At 41.9% G+C, this 27,545-nt stretch overlaps 2 protein-coding genes across 2 annotated transcripts in view; both read right to left on the bottom strand.

Annotated features, from left to right (window-relative positions):
- Positions 1-2,142: 2,142 nt before the first annotated feature.
- Positions 2,143-27,545, bottom strand: part of SRSF4 (serine and arginine rich splicing factor 4) — a 34,637-nt gene continuing 9,234 nt past the window's right edge. The window contains exons 2-6 of the mRNA XM_017534793.2: positions 15,830-15,972; positions 14,827-14,939; positions 8,784-8,998; positions 5,164-5,253; positions 2,143-3,650 (exon numbers count right to left, since the gene is read on the bottom strand). Coding sequence (XP_017390282.1) covers positions 2,816-3,650; positions 5,164-5,253; positions 8,784-8,998; positions 14,827-14,939; positions 15,830-15,972 — 1,396 coding nt within the window. The 3' untranslated portion in view covers positions 2,143-2,815. The remainder of the gene's footprint in view (positions 3,651-5,163; positions 5,254-8,783; positions 8,999-14,826; positions 14,940-15,829; positions 15,973-27,545) is intronic.
- Positions 23,418-27,545, bottom strand: part of MECR (mitochondrial trans-2-enoyl-CoA reductase) — a 66,240-nt gene continuing 62,112 nt past the window's right edge. The window contains exon 11 of the transcript XR_001827053.2: positions 23,418-24,062. The gene's annotated coding sequence lies outside the window, so the exon portion shown is untranslated. The remainder of the gene's footprint in view (positions 24,063-27,545) is intronic.

The raw sequence follows: 27,545 nt of genomic DNA on the forward strand, positions 1-27,545 counted from the left end.
AAAAAAAAAAAAAAAAAAAAGCCCCAACAAATGTCCCCATCCTTATAGAGATAAAATCAGGGAATAAGAAATAGTCACCACTGGAGACCAACATGAGATCCTCTGAGGCAGTGGGAATTTTATTGGTTGGGTTGATCACCTTGCCATGACGACCCAAGAAAGGGCCCAGAAAAAGGTTTGGGAAATTCTCCAGAAACTGAGTGAGGTTCCTCAGTCTGGCTGCCTAGTCTGTTTTTGAAATTCCACGTTTTCAAAACTGAACTAATTTTCCGCTTCATCTTCCCCATCGCTTAGATGATGTTTCATCATCTTGCAGCTGACTCCGATAGCTCCTTTGCCGGGACATCTCCCAAGTCTTGCTGGGTCTTGTCTCTTCTGCTCCTCCTATCACGGCCTTTGATCATGCATTCCCTGTATCATCTGGGATTGCATGCCCTGAACTGCTGCGTTGCCTGCATCCAATCCTTCACATTGCTGTCAGGTCCAGAAGCACAACCCTCCTTCCTGCACCCTCCTAGTCAAATACTTACAATGTTCCCCAGTGCTTACAGGACAAAGGTCAAATTCCTCTTCCTAGTGTCTATGGCCCTCTATGTCACCATCCATTTTGTTAAACTTCTCTAAATCTCCACTATCAAACTCCACGTTCCCTGGGCACAATGCCCTGTGCTTTTCCGACTCCATGGCTTTGCTCACAGATGTTTTTTTTCAATAGGAATATTTCCCACCTCACATACCCAAAAGGTTCAGCAACTTAAGTGCTCTCTGATCCTAGATGAAGTTCTGACTCTGTTCTCTGAACATCCGCTTTGCCTTCATCATTAGCAACCAGATCACAAACTCCAGGAGGGCAAGAGACACTCTGCTTTTGTATTTCCAGTGCATTCTAAAATTTTGGTTTATAGGAGGCAATGGGATAGTTGTTTTAAACCTAGGGACAGCCCCCAATGAATTAACGGGCAGCAGTCAAGTGAATCTCCTTTCCCAAGCTTTTGCTCCAGCATGTAATGAAAGCCCTCAAGCTTCCCCCCTGCTTTGATGCCCCTCAACAGTTCCTCAAGGGCTGAGATCAGATTGGAACCACTGTACTTCTGGTGCCTCCTAGAGAGCTAGGCCAAACAAGCAATGCAAGGACAATTAGGACAAAAGTCATCCAGGAGGCCAGGCGCAGTGGCTCATGCCTGTAATCCTGGCACTTTCGGAGGCGGAGGTGGATGGATCACCTGAAGTCAGAAGTTTGAGACCAGCCTGACCAATATGATGAAACCCTATCTCTAGTAAAAATAAAAAAAATAGCTGGGCATGGTGGCACACGCCTGTAATCCCAGTTACTTAGGAGGCTGAGACAGGAGAACTGCTTGAACCCCAGAGGTGGAGGTTGCAGTGAGCCAAGACTGCACCATTGCACTCCAGCCTGGGCAACAAGAGTGAAACTCTGTCTCAGGAAAAACACCACCACATTTTTTCCCCCAGGTTTTTGATTAGTTCAGATCTTAAGGTGATGAGATCATGACACCACAGATTCAGGGTAATTTCAACAAATGGTGCAGAAGAACTGTATATTCATGAAGAACTTGTTTGGTAATGCTCCAAGTTTCCAAACTGATTAATTCCTCATCAGCCTGGCCGTTAAGTTTCTTAAAAGAAAGAATGATAAACTCCTGGGAAACTTGCTTTTATTCTGTTGGGTGAGAAAAATCCTTTAGGAATGTGTTGTTTCCCTAAGATGGATGATCCCAAGGAACAAAACCATCGTTGACACATTAACTTTTCTTTTTTTTGAGGAGTCTGGCTCTGTCACCAGGCTGGAGTACAGTGGCACAATCTTGGCTCACTGCAACCTCTGCCTTGTGGGTTCAAGTGATTTTCTTGCCACAGCCTGAGTAGCTGGGATTATAGACACACACCACCTGTAACACACGCCTGGCTAATTTTTGTATTTTTATTAAGAAACAGGGTTTCATCATGTTGGTCAGGCTGGTCTCAAACTTCTGACCTCGTGATCCACCTGCCTTGGCCTCCCAAAGTGCTGAAATTACAGGTGTGAACCAGCATGCCTGGCCTACACATGAACTTTTTATGCTAAGACAAGACATACCAAGATATATCAGAAAGTACAACTTCAATTAAAGCACCATGAAATTTTGTCAAGCAAAAATAGTCTTTATTCAAATTTAATGGAAACAGGGGTCACTATACTTTGCAAGACGGGGAAAAATAAAATTAAAAAAAATTCTTTTCTTTTCTTTTTTAATATAAAACAATATAATCACAATACCAGAATATGGAACTCTACAGTTTATTTCCTATGGGTTACTGCAGGTATCAATTTTCTTTGACTGTGCTATTCACAACTTTGTTAAGTCCAAAAATATGAAACCAAAGTGGTAGGAAACTTAAGACTTAGCACTTTCACTAAATGGCATACATCGAAGGGCATCAATTCAAGAGCAAAAATGGTTGAACTCACCATACCTACCTATGTGGTCATTCCAGCCTTAGAGCCGTCCAGGTTACTGAGCTCCCTGTAGGAAAGGCCAGGCCTGAAAGCCAAGGCGTTTTGGATATTCTACTGTGGGCCATGAGTAAAAGGGGATTTTCAAAAGAGAAATTTTTTTTTTTTTCAGTCGAGCAGGAAGGCCTGGAGCCAGGAGGCTTTACTGAGAGGAAGCACTTAGATTTAACAATTATAGACACACCATTAGGGGAGTTAAAAATGTACAGCAGTGACATGTTCTACTCCAATCACTTGTGCTACGGCTACCAAACATGTACAAAAGACTCCTCGGGTAGTTCCAGCTGTGGTCGTAGCCAGTTAGGACCTTGAGTGGGACCTAGATCTAGACCGGGAGGGTGATCTAGAAGCAGACCTGGATCGAGACTTGGACCGAGATCGGGTTTTTGAAGCTGACTTTGATCTGGAGCGTGATTCTGATGGAAGGTTTGGCTTCGATTTGGAATTGGATCTCGACCTGGACCGGGTCTCCTGATTGGTGCCAGCATTCTCACTCTCCCCTCGGCCTTCCCTCTGGCTGGATTCAGACTTGGCATGGTCCCGCTCCTTTGAAACAGAGCGGGATGGCGATCTGGACTGTGAGCGGTCAGTGTCTTCCTTCTTCTTCTTCTTGCTGCTGCCCGTCTTGCTGTCTCGCTTGCTGCCTCGCTTTCTGCTCCTCTCACTCTTGCTGCGGCTGCGGCTGCGGCTGCGGCTCTCCTCCCTGCTTCTCTTCCTGCCCTTCCTCTTGTCCTTGCTCTTGCTGTGGCTCCTACTCCGGCTCCTGCTACCCCCTTTGCTCCTGCTCCGGCTCCGGCTCTGGCGGAGGCTCTTCTCCTGGCCCCTGCCCTCCTCCTGGCTCCTGCCCCTGCTCATACTCCCTCGCTTCTCCTCCTCCACTCTCCTCTCCTGACTCCTGCTCCGACTTTTGCTCTTACTTTTATGCCTGCTAGGACTCCGGCTCTTAGGTTTCCCAGCATTGTCATTGTTTTGGATCTTCTCTTCAGCTTGGTCTTTGCTTTTGCTTCGGCTCTTGCCGACGCTGCGGCTGCGGCTGCGGCTTTTGTCCTTGCTTGGGCTCCTGCTTTTCTCCTTCTTGCTCCGGCTCCGACTCTGGCTTCGGCTCCGGCTCTTGCTCCGGGAGTGGGAGCCCGACCTGAGGAGACATGGGACAATATTTGAGTCACATGTGACTTCACGCTAATCTGGAAGATAAAAAGACCAAAGGACGTATGTGTAGAGTTACACCCCCCATATAAGGCATGGATGGCACCAACTAAGGATTTCTTTTTGAACCCCCATGATGCCAGTCAGAAGCTGGAAAAACTGGCTGAGCATGGGGCTCACACCTGCAATCCCAGCACTTTGGGAGACCGAGATGGGAGGATCACAAGGTCAGGAGTTTGAGATCAGCCTGGCCAACGTGGTGAAACCCTGTCTCTATTAAAAATATAAAAAATTAGCTGGGTGTGGTGATGTGTGTCTATAATCCCACCTATTCAGAGGCTAAGGCAGGAAAATCTCTTCAACCCAGGAGGCAGAGGTTGCAGTGAGCTGAGATCGCACCACTGAACTCCAGCCTGTAATATCAGCACTTTGGGAGACCGAGGCAGGTGGATCACCTGAAGTCGGGAGTTTGAGACAAGCCTGACCAACGTGGTGAAACCCTGCCTCTACTAAAAATAAAAAAAATTAGCCGGGGGTAGTGGTGGCTGCCTGTAATCCGAAGCTACCCAGGAGGGTGAGGCAGGAGCATCACTTGAACCTGAGAGGCGGAAGCTGCAGTGAGCCGATATTGTGCCACTGCACTCCAGCCTAGGTGACAGAGTAAGACTCCATCTCAAAAACAACCAAAGCTGGAAAAGCAGGAGTGAAGGAATGAAGGAATACTGGTCATATGACTAAAATCTAAGTCAGGCTGGGCACAGTGGCTCGTGTCTGTAATTGCAGTAGTCTGAGAGGACTATCTGAGGTCACGAGTTCGATCTCAGCTCACTGCAACCTGCAACCGCCGCCTCCCAAGTTTAAGTGATTCTCTCATTTCAGCCTCCTGAGTAGCTGGGACTACAGGCATCTGCCACCACACCCAGCTAATTTTGTATTTTTTATTAGAGACAGGGTTTTTCCATGTTGGTCAGGTTAGTCTTGAACTCCCACCCTCAGGTGATCTGCCCACCTTGGTCTCCCAAAGTACTGGGATTACAGGTGTGAGCCACCACATCCAGCTGAGGTTACAAGTTTAAGATCAGCCTGGGCAACACAGTGATATCCTGTCTCCACAAAAAAATTTAAAAAATAGGTCAGGCGTGGTGGCTCACGTCTATAATCCCAGCACTTTGGGAGGCCGAGGTGGGTGGATCATCTGAGGTCAGGGGTTCGAAACCACCCTGACCAACAAGGTGAAAACTCATCTTTAAAAAAATAAATAAATAAAAATAAAAAATTAGTTGGGTGTGGTGGTATGTGCCTGTAGTCCCAACTACTTGGGAGGCTGAAGTGGAGCCTTGCTTGAGCCCAGTGGGGTGAGGCTATGGTGAGCCATCATTGTACCACTGCACTCCAGCTCAGGTGACAGAGTGAGACCCTGTTTCTTTGGGGGAAAAAAAAAAAAAAGCCAAGGTACAGGCATTCCCTGCTGACCACTTCCACTTATACCACAGAAGACGTACCTGGACCGGGATCTACTCTTAGAATGACTGCTTTTGCTGCTTCCACTTCGGCTTCTGCTCTTACGGGAATGTCTGCTTCGAGAGCGAGACCTAGAGGGAGAAATATTTTTTAATACTTGCTGACGAGAGGCTAGCTGATGAGCATCAATCATGATTTTTTTTTTTTTTTTGAGATGGAGTTTCGCTCTTGTTGCCCAGGCTAGAGTGCAATGGTGCGGTCTTAGCTTACCGCAACCTCTGCCTCCTGGGTTCAAGTGATTCTCCTGCCTCAGCCTCCTGAGCAGCTGGGATTACAGGAACGCACCACCACGCCTGGCTAATTTTATATTTTTAGTAGAGATGGGCTTTCTCCAAACTTCTGATCTCAGGTGATCCCCCTGCCTTGGCCTCTCAAAGTGCTGGGATTACAGGCATGAGCCACTGTGCCCAGTCAAGATATTTTTTCAATCAAATATATATAGCACTGGCTGTGTCCAGGCACAAACTCTCTCCTGGGTTCTAAATCCACAGGTGAAGTAACCAGCAAACCTTCCATCTGGATGGTTCACCTGAACCTCTTATCAGCTCTTGAAATTCTAACTGCCCCTGCCATTACCTGCCCCTTTTGCTGGATTTCTTATGTGCACTGATGCCACTGCTATTCATATGGTTCCTTATAACAGAAATCAGAGCCATTCTTGACTCCCCCGACTTTCCCCTTACACACTGATGATCATGCTTCCTGATCTCCCGTCTGTCCACCTCTGCTGCTACCTCCCTGGGCAAGCCACCATCATCTCTCCCCTTGTTCCACAACACTTTTCCCCTTCACGATCTATTCATTTCACTGTGACGAGAGCTATTTTAAAGAGGCAGACACTCCAATCTTTAAAAAAAAATTTAAATGCATCCAGACTGTAGATTCTTATTTTCTACCAACCAGGACTCCTTGGGGAAATGACTGATTCCAGGCATAGAGTAGGAAGTGTACAAGATGGGCTTAGACCACCTCATCATGACAGAAACAGGGAAACTTTCAAAGCTGCCCAGGCACCATCACCCATGAAGTATTCTTGCTACAAATGTTTAATCTGCATCTCAACCACACCTCTCCAGACCTAACTTCCAGCATAAAGGAAGTTCTGGGATAAAAGTTCAATGATATCAAGAAGAAACAGATAAATGCAGAATATGAGATAGTATTAAAAAACTAAGAATAATATGCCAGGTGTGGTGGCTCACGCCTGTAATCCCAGCTACTTGGGAGGCTGAGGCAGAATAGCTTGAACCAGGGATACAGAGGCTGCAGTGAGCCAAGATCACACCACTGCACTCAAGCCTGGGTGACAGAGCAAGAGTCCGTCTCAAAAAAACAAACAAACGAAAAAACCCAAACCTAAGAAAAATAAATGTCATTAAGGGAAATGCTCCAGACTAAAGGCATGACTACATTAGGTTTTACTACTAAAACTTCCTTGTACTGTATGACTGAATTAGAACCTGGTAAAGAAAAAACCAAGCTATAAAGACAACCATGGAGTAACTAGGGAAACATGAATATGGCCTGGATATTTAGTAATCTGACGGAATTACTATTAATGCTCTTAAGTGAAAAAAGAGAACTGTAGTTATTCTCATTCTGGGAGACACATGCTGAAGTATTTAGGGGCAAAGTATCATAATTTCTACAACTTACTTTCAAATGCTACAGCAAATAAATGTATAGTGAGCCTGTATAAATACATACATACAAAGAGAGAAAAGGTAAAATGCTATCTGTTAAGGCCAGAGGAAGGTATACAGGTAATCATTATTCTTTCAACTTTTATGTTTGAAGAAACAAATTGCAAAAATATCTATTTAAGACAACTGGGGCTAGTCATCTCAGCACTTTGGGAGGCTGGGGTGGGAGGATCGCTTGAACCCAGGAGTCCAAAACCAGCCTGGGTAACATAGCAAGACTCCATTTCTAAAACAAACAAACAAACAACTGAAAAACTGGAATACAAACTGGATATTAAGTCATAGTATGGAGTTATTGCTAATTTTGCTGGCTATATTATCATGGTTTCATTTCAAGTATTAGAGATACATACTGAAGAAGTTGCAGGTGGAATGACAGGATGTCTAGACTTGCCTTAAAACAATGCAGCAGGAGGGGGTGATGAAATAAGACTGGCAAAATAAAAACTACTGAAGCTGGAGGAGTGAGAGGAGCGATTTAGAGTTCTCTAATCTTCATACATAAATTTCAAATTTTCCATAATAAAAAGTTAAAAGAACGAAACAACAAAACCTGAAAAGTCTCCAATGACTTCCCATCACTCTTCCATTCTTGCTCTGGCCCAATGGTCAGTGTCTCTGGTCCTTCTCTGCTTTATCTCAAGCCACTCTCCTCCCTTTCCTTCTCTGTATTAGCTTCTCTACTCTGGAAAACCTTTTCCTGCTCCCCCCACCCCAGGCCTTTAAAAACACCCTTCTCTCTGCTAGATAGAAAGGCATTTTCTCTCTGCTCACCATCTCTGCGTTATCCATTAGGACTCAGTTCTGTAACACGTCCTTAGGGAAGCTGTTGCCAGCTCTCTAGACTACTTGTGCTGTGTGCATTTTCTTGTCACAATGGCACTGTTTATTCAATAGTCATCTTTTCCACTAGACCAAGTTTCAGGAGGGCAGGGATCCTTGTCTGTTTTTTTTAAGATAGAGTCTTGCTCTGTTGCCCAGGCTGGAGCCCAGTGGCTCGATCTCAGCTCACTGCAACCACAGCCTTCTGGGTTCGAGCAATTCTCCTGCCTCAGCCTCCCTAGTAGCTAGGAACACAGGTGTGTGCCACCATGCCCAGCTCATTATTTTATTTTATTTTTAGTAGAGATGGGGTTTCACTACGTTGGCCAGGCTGGTCTCAAAATCCTGACCTCACATGATCTACCCGCCTCGGCCTCTGGGATGACAGGCGTGAGCCACCATGCCTGGTCATTTGTCTTCTTTACTATGCCTCTCCAATGCTTAGCCCAGTGCTTGGCCTGTTCAGGTGCTAAATAAGACAAAGTTGCCATGTGTGCCCTTAACCAAGGTAGTATCTAGGGGTCCCAAGAAGAAATGTGAAAGAAGGCCTCTGATTTTTTTTTTTTCCCCGAGATACAGTCTTGCTCTGTTGCCCAAGCTGGAGTGTAGTGGCACCATCTTGGCTCACAGTAACCTCTGCCTTCTGGGTTCAAGTGATTCTCCTGCCTCAGCCTCCCAAGTAGCTGGGACTATAGTTGTGCACCACCACGCCCAGCTAATTTTTGCATTTTTAGTATAGATGGAGTTTCACCATAGTGGTCAGGCTGGTTTTGAACTCTTGACCTCATCATCTACCCGCCTTAGCCTCCCAAAGTGCTGGGATTACAGGTGTGAGCCACTGTACCCAGCAAGGCTCCTAAGAGAGTCCCTCTAAGAGAAGGGACTTTACTTCTATTTGTACTCATGACCTAAGTGTTCAAGAGTTTTACAAATAAATGTTCAGTTCAAACTTCTAAGTTACTGAACCAGGTGGAATCATGTTATTGAGAACTCAACAGGAAAATGTAAATAAATCATCTATATGCTCACTAATGAATTTATGATGAGCTCCAACACATAAAAGACATCAACAGTACCTTGAATGGCTCCGGCTCCTGGAGTAGGACCGGCGTCGTCTGGAACCTGGCTTGTCTTCAACTAATCGGATTTTTCTGCCATTGACTTCAGTTCCATCCAACTTTTCCAAAGCTCTTTTCATATCAGAATAAGATACAAATTCAATCACCCCTTCATTTTTACGTCCCTTGTGAGCATCTGCGTAAGTCACTTCTCCTGCCTGACGCATATAATCCTGAGGATTAAAAAAAAAGCATGACTATATTAGGACATGTTTTACTAAAATATCTAATGCAATCATCTGAGTAACTTTTTTTTTTTTTTTTTTTTTTTTTTTTTTTTTTTTTTTTTTTTTTTTTTTTTTTTTTTTTTTTTTTTTTTGAGTTTCACTCATGTTACCCAGGCTGGAGTGCAATGGTGCGGTCTCGGCTCACCGCAACCTCCGCCTCCTGGGTTCAGGCAATTCTCCTGCCTCAGCCTCCTGAGTCGCTGGGATTACAGGCACGCACCACCATGCCCAGCTAATTTTTTTTGTATTTTTAGTAGAGACGGGGTTTCACCATGTTGACCAGGATGGTCTCGATCTCTTGACCTCGTGATCCACCCGCCTCGGCCTCCCAAAGTGCTGGGATTACAGGCTTGAGCCACCGCGCCCGGCTCATCTGAGTAACTTTTAAGAAATGCCAGTATTCCTCAGAATAAGTTTACTCTTAAATATTTTCATCTACCCATCAATCATGTACTGAGGTTTTTTTTTTTTTTTTTTTGAGATGGAGTCTTGCTCTTTTGCCCAGGCTGGAGTGCAGTGGCACAATCTCAGCTCACTGCAACTTTTGCCTCCTGGGTTCAAGCAATTCTCCTGCCTCAGCCTCCTGAGGGGCTGGGATTACAGGCGCACGTCACCATGCCCGGCCAATTTTTGTATTTTTAGTAGAAACAGGGTTTCACCATGTTGGACAGGCTGGTCTTGAACTCCTGACCTTGTAATCTGCTGGCCTCGTCCTTCCAAAGTGCAGGGATTATAGGTGTAAGCCACTGAGACCGGCCCATATACTGAGGTTCTTTAAAGCACCAGGCATATTAGGTGGGTGGGAAGACAACACATACATATTAAATCGCTCCTTCAAATAAAGTTTTGGGGACAAGTGTGGTGGCTCACACCTGCAATCCCACACTTTGACAGGCTGAGGTGGGAGGATCGCTTGAACCCAGGAATTCAAGACTATCCCTAGCAACACAGTGGACCCCATCTCTACAAAAATTTAAAAAATCAGGCCACTGTACTCTAGCCTGGGAAACACAGCAAGATCCTGTCTCAAAACAAAGAAAGTTTTGTGTGAATATAGAAGTTTTTAGTTAGCTATCATTTTATAAAAACAAAAATTAAAAAAAAAATTTTTTTTTTTTGGAGACAGTCTTGGTGTGTCACCCAGGCAGCTGGAGTGCAGTGGTGTGATCTTGGCTCACTGCAACCTCTGCCTCCTGGGTTCAAGTGATTCTTATGCCTCAGCCTACCAAGTAGCTGGGGTTACAGGTGCCCACCACCACACCTGGCTAATTTTTGTATATTTAGTGGAGATGGGGTTTCACCATGTTGGCCAGACTCGTCTTGAAATCCTGATCTCAGGTGATCTGCCTGCCTGGCATCTCAAAGTGTGGGTATTACAGGTGTGAGCCACTGTGCCTGGCCCATTTCTTATATATAATATACACTCAATGTTATTTGTTAAATGAATACATAAATTTTAATACAGTTTCTGTATATTACCTTCCTGTCTGTATTTTACAAAGTGACACTGAATACATACCATTTTTATTATTTCTTTGCATAATAAACATACTTATATGTCTTTACCATTTTTATTATCCCTTTTATCATAAACATGCTTATATGTTTTTACACAATTTTCATAATTAATGTGCCTAACACTTTTTCTGAGGATTTACCAATTGAGATATTTAGGTTATATACAGTCTTTTGATATTCATAATCTAGCAAAGAATATCTCTGGTATAAAAATTTCTTTATTCAATTCAGTCATTTGCAGGAGTAGGGATTCTGGGCAAAACGCAGGGAGCCATTCAAGTTGTAATATATTTGAGAGGAAACAAGGATGCTATTCATAGGCCAAGACTGGGACTCCCCTGGCAAGTTGAGGTACATGGTAACTGCTCATAGGGCATGCGGAGTGTCAGTACATTTGCTTTATACTGCCATACTTCCAAATTAATAATAATAATAGCAGCTGACATATCAAAAGTTTATTGTATGATTGTATCGTAGTGATAACCATATGAAGTAGAAACAATCATCACCCTCATTTTACAAATATGAAAAGTGTAAGAGATGTTAAGTAAATTACTCAAGGTCATTTAGGCAATCGGTGAATGAGCCAGGTCTGAAAATAAGCAGTAAGATGCCGGAAACTGAAGTCTTTTTGTTGAGATGAAGTTTTACTCTTGTTGCCCAGGCTGGAGTGCAATGGCGTGACCTCGGCTCACCTGGTTCACCACAACCTCCATCTCCCAGGTTCTGGGATTCTCCTACCTCAGCTTCCCAAGTAGCTGGGATTATAGGCATATGCCACCACACTTGGCTAATTTTGTATAGAGACTGGGTTTCTCCATGTTGGTCCGGCTGGTCTCAAACTCCCTACCTCTCAAAGTGCTGGGATTACAGGCATGAACAACTGTTTCATTGTTGTTGTTGTTGCCCAGGCTAGAGTACGGTGGTGTGATCTAGGCTCACTGCAACCTCCACCTCCCAGGTTCCACACCTGGCTAATTTTTGTATTTTAGTAGAGACAGGGTTTCACCATGTTGGCCAGGTCGGTCTTGAACTCCTGAACTAACGTGATCTGCCCACCTCAGCCTCCCAAAGTGCTAGGATTGCAGGTGTGAGCCACTGCACCCAGCCCAGAAACTGACTTCCTAATGCTACTCCACGCTATGGGCCACACTACCAATTGTCAATGCCACGAATGGCACACTAATATGTAATTTGCATCTCAACGCTACCATCACTGGGCATTAGACATTTATTTTTGGGCTGGGCACGGTGGCTCACGACTGTAATCCCAGCACTTCGGGAGGCCGAGGTGGGCGATCACCTGAGGTCAGGAGTTTCAGACCAGCCTGACCAACATGGAGAAATCCTGTCTCTGCTAAAAATACAAAATTAGCCAGGCGTGGTGGCGCATACCAATAATCCCAGCTGCTCAGGAGACTGAGGCAGCAATGAGCCGAGATCACGCCACTGTACAAAAGATTAGCTGGGTGTGGTGGCGTGCGCCTGTAGTCCCAGCTACTAGGGAGGCTGAAGCAGGAGGATCGCTTAAAACTGGGAGGCAGAGGCTGCAGTGAGCCATGATCATGCCACTGCACTTCAGTCAGGGTGACAGAGTGAGACTCGGGGGAAAAAAAGGGCAAGAAATTTATCTTTAAAAATTTATTCATTGTTTTTGAAATGGAGTCTCGCATGCTTGTTGCCCAGGCTGGAGTACAATGGCGTGATCTCAGCTCACCACAACATCCGCCTCCTGAGTTCAAGTGATTATCCTGTCTCAGCCTCCTGAGTAGCTGGGATTACAGGCATTCACGACCACGCCCGGCTAATTTTGTATTTTTAGTGGAGACGGGGTTTCTCAATGTTGGTCAAGGTGTTCTCGAACTCCCGACCTCAGGTGATCTGCCCACCTCGGCCTCTCAAAGTGTTAGCATTACAGGCGTGAGCCACAGGGCCCAGCCCAAGAAATTTATTTTTTAAACTCTCCCCTAATTTGTTTTCTTTTTGCAGTTCCCTGACAAACAGCTAACACACATTGTGCCAGAAGCTGTCCTAAGCTTTTTATATAACAGTTCACTAAATTCTCTCAATAACCTTGAGCAGAAATTAGTATTAACCCTATTTTATAGTTGAGGAATACGAAGCATAAGACATAAGTAACTTGCTTAGGGTCACATAAGTGATCTTAGTGGCAGAGCCAGGATTCTATCCAAGCTGGACATCTTGAGAGCTAGGAAATCTGCTTTATTATCTATAACTCTTGTTTTCTTAGACTGGAACTGCCAGAAGGTACAGAAGTATGTCAACTAAGGATGGGAACTAAGCTCTGTTTTAACAAAAAAATTAAGAGGTTTTCTAAGAAGTTAACTTAATACTACATTTAATGTCAATGCAGAGTTAGCATTCTACTCATGGAGAGTAGCTTCCCAGTTTTTACCATAGTTCAATTCCTAGCTCTAAGAATACTGGAGTCATTCCCCCAGCAAGCAGAATCTTGCTGGCAGACATTCAGTAAAGGTCTGCTATGATGCCGACAATATGCACAATACACCTAAACAAACAGCAGACTGGGAGTCAGGAGTCCTAGTCCCAGCTCTTCTGCATCTGTTCATCTGTTATTTGAAGGTTGTTGAGAACAAATTTTAAAAAGAAAAAAAAAAGTGCTTTAAATTAAAAACTACACAAATGTAAAGGATTCCTAACTATTCTTTACTGAACCTGAATACACTCACTCATTTTGCTAGAGATGACTTGTTTAAATATGATCAAAAAAAGTGAGAAGGGAGGCAGAAAACAACACCCATTTCATATATCCTCCTAAAACCATTCAGGTCATGATCATACTCAGTAAGTATTTCTTCCCTATTGAGATTAAAAACGTTTTGTCAAAAAATGGGGCCAGGTGCAGTGTCTCATGCCTGTAATCCCTGCACTTTGGGATGCTGACGTGGATGAATCACTTGTGGTCAGGAGTTTGAGATAGACTGGCCAACATGGTAAAACCCTGTCTCTACTAAAATACAAAAATCAGGGGCAGGGAGTGGAAAAAAAGAAATAAAATAAAAATATATGAAGAAAAAAAAATTAGCTGGGCATGGTGGCATACACTTGTAATCCCAGCTACTCGGGAGGCTGAGGTAGGAGGACGACTTGAACCTGGTAGGCAGAGGCTGCAGTGAGCTGAGATGCTGCCACTGCACTCCAACCTGAGTGAAAGGGTGAGGCTCCACTCCGCCACCCCCAAAAAAACAACAGACCTGGGGTCATACACTGGATGGCCAATATCAGCACCGAATCTTGATTTTTACACCAAAACTCTTTCAGGACAAATATTCCATCAAAAACCTTATGAGAGAACATTGGTCAGATTGTCAGTTTTCACCAGTAAGGACACACATTGAAGCTGATGTGAATTTGCATGTTACAGCAAATGCTGCAGGAAACACTGGTGGTTCCAACCTTTCTATTTTACTGACTGGTGAGTAGCTACACCAGCACCTCGTTTTACTTTTTTTTGTGTGACAGAGTCTTGCTCTATTGCCCAGGCTGGAGTGCAGTGGCACGATCTTGGCTCACTACAACCTCTACCTCTGGGGGTTCAAGCGATTCTCCTCCCTCAGCCTCCCAAGTAGCTGGGATTACAGGCGCTCACCACCATGCCTGGCTAATTTTTGTATCTTTTTAAGTAGAAACGGGGTTTAAAACATTCTTTAGAGAGGAAAATTTCATATAACACATTTGGGCCATGTGTCTGTCCTATCAGCACTCTGGGAGGCTGAGGCAGGAGGGTCACTTGAGGCCAGAAGTTCGAGACCAGTCTGGGTAACATAACATAGTGACAACCAAGCTCTACAAAAAATTTAAAAAATTAGCTAGGCATGGTGGCATGTGCCTGTAGTCCTTGCCTCTCAGGAGGCCAAGGCAAGGCAACTGCTTGAGCCTCAAAGTTTGAGGCTACAGTGAACTATGATGTGCCACTGCACTCCAGACTGGGCAATAGAGTGAAACTCTGTCTCAAAACAAAATGAAACAATCTCACAGATTTCTCCTTAGAATGATGGTCCCACAATGTACAGTAGGAGTGCAATTCTGATGTTTTCTGGACTCATATGGAAGCTTTAATTATTTCCGGTCTTACATGTTTGAAAATCTCTGTGAAGGTTTTCAAACATATAAGACTATTATATTTCGTGTATGCCTGGGCCTGCACAAATCTACCTGTTTCCCAACTTTAGCTCCTGCCCAACCTTACCCCAAAAGGTTAATGGGGCCCAAACCTTTAAGTCTTGCCAGCTGCACCGACTTGACAAATTCTCCACAATAAGCCTGTACTCTGTGCGAGTAGGAGGGCCATATTTATCTCGGCCACTTCTTCTATAACCATAACCACCTTTGGAAGGTTTAAATAAATAAGATTATTTCAGTGGAGGAAAAGGAAAAAAGAAGACACAGCATATATCCCCCCTTAAATATATTATTTACTCCCGCCCCAAACGATAGCACATAGTTTTAACTCTATTCCCACCCTTAATTCTAAAACAGATTTTTACAGAATCAATCAGCTAAATATACACGTTTAATCTAAAAAGTTGTAAGTATATATATTCATTAATATTTATATTTAAGATTAACATGCATAAATTAAAAACTATTAACAATTTAACAATTTAGAAATAAGTAACCAAATTACTAAATCAGTTACTAGTGTTACTCACAGTGATTAAAAATTTTGTGAATATTTTATATGAAAAAAAGATTTTCAGGCACCTATTTCAGTTTAATCTCATCTGTCTCTAACCCTTGGGATCCTCACCACCCAGGTCTAATGGGGAAAGGTTGCGGTCGTCACATGGCTTCCTGTTTTTGGTCAGCCAAGGGCCACAATGGTTCAAAGAGCCACGCATGGAAAGGTAACCCAAGGTCAGCAAATGGAACAGGCAGTCATCTTAGCCTCAAAGGATTCTTTTAATTAAAACATTGAGGTCTTTGTTAAATCTATGTTAAACAATTGCATTACAGAGAAAAAACAACAACACAAACACACATCATTAAACATATTCATAAAGTATTATAAACAAGAAATTGTCATTAATTTAATTAAAATTAAACATTATCAAAGACGTTTATTTGCAATTCTACATTTAAAAAGATACATAATTTATAAAACAAATAGCTTAAACATCAATACATTAAACTGTAATATCAATGAATTACTTTAGAAAACCAGCATTTAATAATAAAAGCATGTTACTGATACAAGTATGCCCTTTGAATGCTTACTGCGTCCAGAACCGTAACTGCCATCTCGCCGTGGGCCGCGGGCATGCTCAACAATTACTCGCTCACCACAAAGGTCTTTGCCATTCAGTTCATAAACAGCATCATCTGCATCACGCAGATCATCAAACTCCACAAAACCATATCTAGAAGAGAACAAACAAAATCCTGGTTGGCACCATTTTGACATCCAGCTTCATTAACATTAAAGAGAAAGCAATGAGATTCATGCTTAGCAAAGGTTAGGTGGATTTTGCAAACTAAGGATTGGCTTTCTCTTCTCTTTAGGTGAAACCACTTTGCTTTGTGCCAACAGGCACTAAAGAGGTAGGGAGACTTCTCAAAGTAGACTCCTATCTTTCTAGGAGGAGGCTGGCTACACACACAGGACACTTCTTTTGTTTCCCAATTAGTTGGTGGCAACTGCAAAGATAGGGATGCTTGGTATAAGAATCCAAAACATGTAACGCTACAAGATATATAATGCTCTTTCAAACACCACATAAAACTCATCTTTTTTAGCTTTAAAAGTAGTATCTTAGAGAACAATTAGATCTACATTCAGGTACTGGGTAATAAATGTTAAATCATGTGGAAGAATAAACTTTTTTTTAAGGTTCCTGTTCCTCTATGTAAACAAATCTGTCACATGCCAATTAACTACTCTAAAACTTATCAGTGAAAAGGAGCTATTTGCTTCCCAGTAAGATTCCAAATTCATTTCCATGAAGTTTTAGATAGGCTGGAATTCTCTGAAATCAGTATACACCTCATGCAAACTTCTTTAAATGGTATTGCTACATCTTTTCTAGCCAAGAGGTTTGTTGGTTTAACATATATCCTAAAGAAACCCCCCATCCTATTAATGCCTTTTAAAGAGTACAATTTATAAAACCAAAGTGTAAAATTTGTAAGATACTTATAAGCAAGGTTATACAAACGGCCTATAAGTTATCAAAAAATATTTAGTTTGGTCTGACATAGCTGTGAAAAATCCAGCTTTGTGACCATTGCCTATATTTTAAAACAAAAACCATCTTATTCATCATAACAAGAAAGGAAAGTTACAAGCAATTTTTTTAAAACTCTGAAAGGCTGTGTATACACGGGCACACACTGACTAGTGTTCCTCTGCATTTAAACACACTGACACTACAAATAGGTTACAATACATGTCAGAGAGTCACCCAGCCTGCTGACAAAAAATGATTCCAGTTTGTTTGTTTAATTAATTAATTCATTTTTTGAGAAGGAGTCTCACTCTGTCGCCCAGGCTGGAGTGCAGTGGCACGATCTCAGCTCACTGCAACTTCCGGCTCCTGGGTTCAAGTGATTCTCCTGCCTCAGCCTCCCGTGTAGCTGGGATTACAGGTGTGTGCCACCATGCCTGGCTAATTTTTATAGTTCTAGTAGAGAAAGGGTTTTGCCATGTTGGCCAGGTTGGTCTCGAACTCTTGACCTCAGGTGATTTGCCCACCTGGGCCTCCCAAAGTGCTAGGATTACAGGCGTGAGCCCAATGCGCCCAGTCTTCAGTTTCTTTAGAATGTAATGCTGTACTCAATAATATATTAAATAAGTGAGAAAATTCAGAATTGCTGAATTTTTCCTTTACTAGAGAGTTCCTTTCATATAGCCTCTGAAGGTGACAATGTGGTAGGTTACAGTGTGTGGTAGGTTACAATGTGGTAGGTTACAACGTTTGAGGGCTCTTTATGCTGAAATGTCTGAATGGCACTGAATCTCAACTTCAAAAAAAAAAAAAAAAAAAAAAAACACAGACACACCCAGTTACTTAACAGGAAGTGTCTTGCAGTAACACAATCCAGAAGCCACCTGGCTCAATTTATGATCTGTGAAGTCTTTTTTTTTTTTGGGACGGAGTTTTGCTCTTGTTACCCAGGCTGGAGTGCAATGGCACAATCTCGGCTCACCGCAACCTCCGCCTCCTGGGTTCAGGCAATTCTCCTGCCTCAGCCTCCTGAGTAGCTGGGATTACAGGCACGCGCCACCATGCCCAGCTAATTTTTTGTAGTTTTAGAAGAGACACGGGGTTTCACCATGTTGACCAGGATGGTCTCGATCTCTTGACCTCGTGATCCACCCGCCTCGGCCTCCCAAAGTGCTGGGATTACAGGCGTGAGCAACCGCGCCCGGCCTGTGAAGTCTTTAAAACAGTTTCATGCTTCCATACGCCAGAATTGCTGGGCAGCTTAATAAGAATGATTTTGAACATCATGTTATATTAGACAAGGCAAGTAAAGCCTCTCCAAATCACTGACTATGTTCAAAAGTGCTTTACAGTCACTAAGAATCTGTAATAGATAATATAATGCAGCTGTTTTTTCCTTTCTTAGATACAATGGTCATTAGGAAAACTATACTATTCTTTTTTCAGAGACAATTTTTCTTTTAAGGCAAATACAAAACCAACTCAACTATTTTCTACTTTGGTTTATCTCTAGATGGATCCCAAATAATAACAACAAAAGTACCCTCCTCAATTTGTCAAGATCAGTCCCGAGTCTGCTCTGTCCACAGCATCACCTATTTTGGCATCATGTGAGAGCCTGATGCCATGCAGAGAGGAAGGAGGGATATTCGGCCTGGGCACGATGGAATGGCCTCCATTCCCCTTTGAGTCATGCTCTGGCTCAGCACTGTTCAATAACCAGGGCTGATCTTATGTGATCTTAGAAGGACACCACCAAATCCTGAGGATTAAACAAACCACAGGAAAATACCAACTGTTTTCCTCAAAATGGTTAAGGGTTACAACTACTGGGCAAAGGGGGTGGTCACAGAATGCAACACCCTAAGCTCTGCAGGTCAACTGAAATAGAAAGCTCAGAGGCTTCAGATGGCAAGTGATGCTTCTGTCAGACGTACATGGCAATACATTCTCCCAGACTCAAAGATCACTCTGTTCCAAGGCTCATATGTAGAACTTATCCTGACCTTTCAGTGACAATCTGTTTAGTAGAGGCAGGATAATTTAAAAATAAAAATTAATGTTTATACAGATGAATCTTTCTTTGCAAGCTGACACTGAAGCAAAGTGTAGCATGCCAATAAAACTTCCTTAACAGGGACAACTGGTAATGTTACAGAAAAATCCCTACAAGCCTTCCCTAATATTTACTTCTAAAAAGTTCTAACAAGTGGGTCACTTAGTAACTCTATTTTGGGGGTATCTAAACCATTTATTAAATTAGCTGACTTGAGATTAAATTTGTTTTACAGAGAAATTTTGGCTACTATTCTTTGAAAAAAGTTATTTGAAACATTTTACTATCTAAGTTCAGCTCAAGGATCAAATCAGGCACCTGTCACTTCTCTCTGCCACTGACATGCTGAGTGGGTTTGGAAGATTAAAACAAACATCTTCCCATACAACAAACCATACCTGATAGGGACTCTTGTTCTGAAAATAAAGCAAAGTGCAGATTAGCGTGGTTGTTTTTACCAAATCTGCTTTACTTGAAGAATGATTTAATGTCATTCAGTAAGTAGAGTGAATAAGACAGAAGTAAATTAAGATGGGAAGATTAGATAATAAAAATAAAATATTACCTAACCCCGACTAAACAATATCTCTGTATTAAGCAATGTCACTGTATTTAATAGTATGTTTCAGCTAAGTACTGTTATTCCTGTTTTACAAATGAAGAAACCAAGCACAGAGTATTAAATAACTTGCATAAAAAAACCCAGCTGAGCTGGCATTCAAACCTGTGGCTTGACACCAGGGCTGAAACTCCCCAACGATTAAGACTGAAGCAGCAAGAACTGGTCTGGGTTCTAGTCCTGGTTCTGCTATAAACTCTGAACAGCATATTTAAATCATTTTATTTCTCTGTATCTTATTTTGTGAAATTTGAAGGTATACGGCATATCTCTAAGGTTTCTACTAACATCAAAACTATGATAGGTTAAATGTTAAAATTAGTGCCCTTTTGGTTTAACAATGGAGACGGAGGTCTCAATGTTATCCAGGCTGGACTTGAACTCCTGGGATCAAGGGATCCTTTGGCTCCAGTCTCCCAAGTAGCTGGGATTACAGGTACATGCCACTGTGCTGGGCTTCAAAAATGGAAAATTTGACACATCTGGACTAGGATGGTACCACCAGACACCAACAGATGAAAAGGGATAAATTTAATTTTTATCATCTGAAATACCTTTTATGTATGGATTTCAATTTTACTTTATTTATACACTTTAACTGTTCCTGAATTAAATTTTAGTGCCTTCAACAAAGTAAAGCTTTTCCTGGTAACTAACACTAGAGCCTTTTAAAGCCAATCTTAACATTCCCTTTGTGCTTTGCAGCAAATAATGTGAAACAAATCCCTTTTCTCAGAAAGCAATCTCCTTTTGAAACCTCTGTCAGAGTAAAAAGGAAAAGAAAATACACACAATGCATGTATACACACTATTTTATCTATGCATGTGTATACATATATGTATATATGTATCTCTGGTGTGACTTGTGAATAAGCCTCACAAAACAACCCAAGAGATAAATTTCTCTAATTCTAACAGCAGACATCCTCTTTTCTGCTCTATTAAAAACAAAGAACATCTTTCAATAATTCATAGGATGCAGAAATTCAGGAGAAACAATCTAAGACAAACGTAAAAAAACCCTCCACAGCAGAGACTGATGAAAACACAAAGAGCCCTGCAATATGCCTCCTCTTACCCTTTCAATGCACACCTTTCAATCTTTCTCCCTTATGCATATGAAAGGATAAAAAGCATGGCCTCACTATTCAATATACAACACACTTCAAGTAAGAAAAGAAACTCTTTTCTTCAATGTTTCTCTGCAATAGATTGAGTATTCTGAATCTGAAAACCCAAAATCTGAAATGCTCTAAAATCTGAAACTTTCTGAGTGGCAACAGGATGCTCAAATTTGCTCACCAGAACATTTTGGATTTTCGGTTTAGGAATGCTCAACCATTAAGTATAATACAAACATTCCCAAATCCAAAAAACACCCTGAAATATAAAATTTGATCCCAAACACTGTGTTGTCTTTACCAAAACTATTTTCCTCTGGTCATATTCAATCCTGACAAACCTAGTCAAAAGAATGAGGGGAAGTTGCTGTCATTTTCTCTGTAATAAAGGCAGGCACCATGATTCTTACCAAGTACAGACAGGTATCTGGATACCACAAACAAAAGCCACATTGAATTACATGGGCTGCTCTAAACTTTATTCCATTCCTAATCCCACTGCCAAAGCGCTCATCTTCCTCATTCAACAGCTGGTGTGCTGCTCAGTTTATCAGTCAGAATTCTGAAAAGGTAGAACTGGAATGACATATTTTTAAAACTAAGGTACTCTAAGACTTCAACTTTAGAAATGTTAACCACATTTCTTCATGCAAGAATTATCATCTGAGTTTGTATCCTTGATAAATATGCTTTCTCTGATCCTAATAGCCTATATTAATGGCCCCGAACACCACCAAGTCTTCCCTTTTCTGTTATGTTCTACTGAAGAGGATTTATCTCAACCCTTTTCAGAACAGCTTAGGGTTGCACTTCTGTCTTCCAAACATCTTCACTGAACAGGGAGACTAAGTCCTGTCTGCAAACTGACACCCATGACTTGCTCTGGAAACAGGCTGATCAATGGCTAACAGGGCAAGGCATGACTAAGGGGGTGCTCAATACTAGAAACTGCTAGGGAGTGGGTATGAAGAGCAGGGGAAAGCAAGCCTCCATGCGTGTGACCGTGGTCACCCACCAACACTGCTTACCGAGGGGCATGCCTTGGATGGTCTCTCTATAAGAAAATATGCCCCTTTCCACGGTGGATCTCTGCTCACCTTTGTCCTAAAACTGTGCCACATGCTTTTCTTTGTATGTGGACATGACAGTCCTCAGCCAACCATCAGCAGGATGTGAGTTTTGTTTTCACAATGTGGTGAGCCATTCCCACATTCACTCATTTTCCTTGTAAGAACCGAACCTCTCCATGGCTGGTCAGGATTAGGGATGTTGCTGTAGCCAAGGAAAAATTTTCATCTGTTGAAGTTAACCCATGGGGTGGCTTGAACCCTCAATCTAGAGTCAGTAGCACTGTGTACTTTAAGGGCAAAGCCCTTAAATCTACCCTGAAAGAAATGGCATTCAGTGAATAGGAATCAAACAGCTTTCTTTCAAAGCACTTAGTGATGTCCTATGCCTCAGCCAACTTGGGTCTTGTGAGGTAAAAAGTTAGGACACATTGATAGGACAGTACTAAAAAACAGTAATTCTTGCTGTCTGTATAAAGTGCTTGGCAAACTGTAGAAAGACACTTCTGCAACCAACTCTAGTGCTCAGATGAGGCCAACTCAGAGAAAAGCTTGTGAATGAGAACAGTGTAACTGCCTCGATTCCAAAGGTCTGCAACATTCCAGGGAACCAGCGATCAGGCCCTCACAGAGGAATTAACCAATGTCACATTTACTGCTCAGGATCAGTGATTATGGTTGCAATTTGACTTTCCCAGCCAACAGAGGGTTGTTTACAACCCACAACTAAAAGCTGCTAGATGAAATGGGTTCCTGAGATCCTTTCCTTTCTTGAGACAGGAAGGAGGCTGCTCTGGGCATTGTGGCCTCTCTTTCTTTAGTCTCAGAGGAGGGAGGGCCATCAAGGCCACCCGGAGGAGGTGGATGACTTACCCGTGCTCACTGAGTGGCAGAGCTGGGGTGCGACTTCAGGGCTCACCATTACCCAGTCTGGGGCTCTTTTCACGTCGGCAAACTGGCAGTTCCCGCACACCAAGAGCTCTCTGATTAGAGCTAGTGTGGATTCCTGGTCTGCAAACGTTGGCCACAGCTCAGTCTGCACTTGATCTTTCCCCACCTTCAAAGAAGAAAACCTACCTCATGATTTCTCTCTTCCGGATCCCTTGACCATCTAATTTGCTCCCAATACCTTTGCAATCACTTCTGACTACTCCTTATTGGTTACCCACTAGGTCTATCGCCAAAATTCTGCAGTTTTCTCATTTGCTGTCTCTACCATTTGGATTTACAAAATTCTAGGCTAGGGCTATTTTTACTTAGTCAACTTGTCTTTTGCATTGTATCGGGGAAAGTCAGCTGCTAAATCATTTTTTGTTTAGAGGTCTATAATGACTCCTAAGTATCTTTATGTCACTCTCCATACTTGGAACACCTTGATTATACAAATCGATCTATCTTCTTTCATATGCTTGAGAATCACCTCTTTCATGAAGCCTGAGAAACCTGCCTATTCCAATTATTTTAGGACTTTCTTTAGCTCTATCACTTTTATTCAATTTTGTTTTACATGCCTATGTTTCTGTAGCTTTTTAAGCCTTGTTTTTACCTTTGTGCTTAATTTCTCATTTGATTATGAGCTCTTTACTAAGAACAAGAAAGGCTAGTATATGTTGGCTATTTAGCACAGTGCCTGGCACAGTAAGTAATTTATCCATAATGTTTCATTCGTTTATTAAATGTAAAGAATGTATTATTCTTCTTCCCATTTTATAATGAGAAACTGAGGCTTGTGAGGCTAAGCAACTTGCTCGTTGTCACGGAGCTCTTGAGTGGAGGAGCTAGATTTGAACCCAGACCCACGACTCTAAAAACCCCAGCTCTAAACCACAAGGTTCCACTGCCTTTTTTCTTTATTTTAAAACATAGTCTCGGTCTGTTGCCCAGGCTAGAGTGCAGTGGTGCAATCTTTGCTCACTGCAACCTTCAACTCTGGTCTCAAGTGATTCTTGTACCTCAGCCTCCAGAGTGGCTGGGACTACAGGTCTGCATTACCATGCCTGGCTAATTTTTTTTTTTTAAGGAGAGACAGAGCTTCACCATGTTGCCCAGGGTGGTCTTGGAACTCCTGAGCTCAGGTAATCCACCTGCCTGGGCCTCCTAAAGTGCTAGGATTATAGGTGTGAGCTACCATGCCCGGCCTTCTACTCCATTTTAAATGCAGATGCTTCTCTCCCGGTCCTGTGTAGCTGCTGCTTGATTTAATGATACTCTAACCTCAGATAAGTCAGGCTATAGTGAAGGTTTTTGATATAATGGGGTGAAGTCTCCAGAGAAAAAAGAAATTGACCTTGGGGCAGGGTGAAGCACCTCTAAGCTGGGGGTATGTGACAACCAGGTTACTTTCACTCGTCTTTTGGTTCCCATTAGCCAGTGTCAGCCATCTGGTCCTTCCGAAAACATGTGTGGGTTCAGAACATAACAGACTAGAAGAATAGAGGAAAAATAAGATTATTCTGTGCAATCCCCATTCTGGAGGTCCCATATCAACCCCTGGAGTCTGTCTTTGGTTCTAGGCTCAGCAAAAATTAGACCTGCATAAAGATGAAGAGTTGGACCTAGATGTGGTGGATGTGAATGAATATTGGCAATATTATGTATTGAGGAATTTATTTAATTAGTTTTGCAAGGAATGGTGACTGGAACCAAAAAAATACAAGTGTGAATGGCAGGGGGGAAATGGGCCAGAAATCAAATACTAGGAAGTTTACAGACTTTCAACTACACAAGCAGCAACCAGAAAAGTACTATGCAGATGATAAGCATCTAAGAGCTGATTTAATTTTCAACTATAAACTATTATTAACATGATTACTCCAGCCTACTAGGCCTCTTCTTCAAATTTCTTTGCAACAGTAACTACTTCTATTTCTGAATGTTTAACTATGTATAAAGCATTATGCTAAGTGCTTTATACACATTATATCCATTTAATTTTCACAACTCTGAGGTTTACTGTCATCCGACAGGCCAAGAAACTAACTTAGAGCAGTTGAGTAACTTGACAAGGCTACCTCAAACACCTGGGATTTCTCAAACCCAGGTAACCTAAAACCTGCATTCTATCATCACATCCTAACTGCTTCCTATACACCAATGAAAAGAAGTGGTCCATAAAACCAGAGTTGGAGAAATACAAGTTCTTGCACAGAAAATCAGTTTCATCAAATTATGTGCTGTAGTGTGAAAAGACAAATGCCCATAGGAACATAAGCCCACAGGAACATATGAGAAATAGTAAATGGCAAGAAAATACCATTTCTGCATCTGATGTGTGCTAATACCAGTAAATTGTGAACATTTATTCTCTATAAGTGGAACTAAACCTATACGCTATCAAAATTTTAACACTAGTCTAGAAAAATAGAAAAAGGTAACAAATCATTAAGAAACTTGTATTTTGGCAATGAGAACACAAACATATCAGTGGGAAAATTAAACTCATGATCCCTTCTCATAAAGTAAACCAATTGTTGGAAAAAGCCTCTAATGATGAAATAACAAACTCAAGCCCATGGTACTGGGTCCACATTGCAGGTAACCGCTCATCTCTAACAGAATATATATTCACATAGTGGGGTGAGGAAAATAGAATGATCATTATCCTAAAAACCTAACAGTAAAACTAAATCCCCCCAGAATGGGAGGTAGAGAGGAATCTGTATCAAATATGAATTTAGTCTTACTTTGTAACTGCTCTATGAGCCTACTGGCCAACTTTGTTTCAACTATCCAAAACTTTCAAAAATGAACTAAGTCTGCTAAGGCATTTCACTTTTACACTGCAAATAGTGTGTGGATCAAACTATCATTACCCCCTCCAATCATAACTAAACTTACTCTTTCGATATTTTAAAGTCAACATGGCTTTCCTCAAAGGGAGGGCAGATACAATCATCTGTGTCCATTTCAATTTTCTGACACTTATCAACACTAAAGGTAAATGAAAATTAAAAGGTTTCAAAAAAAGGGGATCAACTATTCCCTGATGACACGGGAAAAGTTCATGAAGACTCAACCACAATTAAAAACGATTTCAAAAAACTTGAGAGATGAAAGTCACATTGCCAATTTAGAATTAAACTCTTGGGATTTAAAATACAATTACCGTATTTGTTATTCCTACTTAATGAAATAAAGGTTTACACTCTGCAGACACCACTACCTGATTCCACACCAAAGCTACAAACAAAACCAGTACATACTTACCTTTTCAACAATACAATGAGCAGGTTGCCAGGTGTTAAAGCTTCATAAAGATGATGCCTCTTGGATCATTTTGGCTGTATGAGGCACCATGTCCCTCATAATCGCCCCTGGTCCCTGGGCTGGAGTCTGTTTCTTCATTTTCATTTTTGGTTAAAGATGCCACTCCCTATGCTTTTATTAGTGGATGCCACTAATTGAATATTTTAATGAATTTTTCAAATTCTTTTAAAATGGATGAATCAATAGCTTCATTTCAATTACATGAAAACCTTTCCAAGTCCAGCTTCATTTCAATTACATGAAAACCTTTCCAAATCCATGCTCTGGTCTGTGGTTCCTGACTCCCTTGCCTGAGCCTCCTGATCTGCCCTCTTCATTCCTGAAGGCTGAATTCAACCTCCCTCTTTCAGACTTCCTCTTCACTGTAGGTCTTGGAGGTCTTTATGAATGTCCCCTTTCTGGCATAAAAGCCTAAATCCATGGTTGGGGACCTGGGAGAAATAATAGCAAGTGCCTTTCAAGTGCTTCTTCAGGCATTAAATGCAGTTCAGAAATCTTTTGCCTGGGAGACTTTCATCTCAACACACAGGAAAGTCAAATAAAACATTTCCTCAAACTATGAGCATACGAATTCAAAGCATAATCTAATCCCTCACCTTCAGAATACTCCAAGACCAGATGGCCTAAGGAATGACAATAGGGCAGAGACATTTATTGGTACAAATCCTCCCTCAACCAACCACGATAAAGCTGATACCATCTTACAGCTTTTCAAAGACTAGCCTGAAGAGGAGAATCAATAAATCTCCAGCTAAGGACAACATCATAAAAAGTACCATCTGTCTCACTTTTGGCAGTAACTTGTCGGCTTGCTGGAAGCCTCTACAGGGACTAAAGGCTGAACAGGCCAGGAAACCTGAACTACCCTCTCAACCTTGGAGGCAAGTCCCTAAAGGACAGGACTAAAGGATATAGCATCAGGGAAGCTTTGACAGCCAATGCCCATGGTATATCTGATACGTGAATTTTAAAAATCTTCTATTTCCAGACTTGTAAATAACTCACTGTGTAACCTTGGGCCAGTCACCTTATCACCCCATGCCTCTTTTTCCCCATCAGTACAAACTAGGGACAACACTTGTTTATAAAGTGCTTTGACATACTCAGTTGAAAAATAAACCATACAAATGCATTATGATTTTCAAAAGTTTTAAGATTTCAGTGTTAGCTTACATATTTATAAATATCACCCCAATGGTATTCTCTCAGATGCCTGAAGCACCTTTCTTCTGAGGAGCACAAAGTACAATTTGGGGTTCTGGGTACCTAGAAGCATCAAAAAAATCCTACAAACCCAAACCACATTTTATTACCCAGTCTATATCCTGTGCCTATCTTTTAAGAAAGGATAAATACTTCTCATGGCCCTTTAATTCATATATTTCAATGAGAAAGGGAGAAGCAAAATAGTATATTAAACTGAACAATAGGAGTTATAAAATTACTTAGTCAAATAATTACAAATGATGTTTATTCATACCACAAACTGAAGGAACCAAGAACCAAGGTTGAACCAGGGCAATTTATACTAGTAACATTTGGTCAAAAATCTCAATATAGTATAATCTCTTGGCATTGATTTTTCAAAATGACAGAAAAAAATTCCCCAATGTCTTGGGGTAAAAAAGTAATACTTTTTT

This window comes from Cebus imitator, unplaced genomic scaffold (genome assembly GCF_001604975.1).
Source record: "Cebus imitator isolate Cc_AM_T3 unplaced genomic scaffold, Cebus_imitator-1.0 Scaffold87, whole genome shotgun sequence".
NCBI classification, from domain to species: Eukaryota; Metazoa; Chordata; class Mammalia; order Primates; family Cebidae; genus Cebus; species Cebus imitator.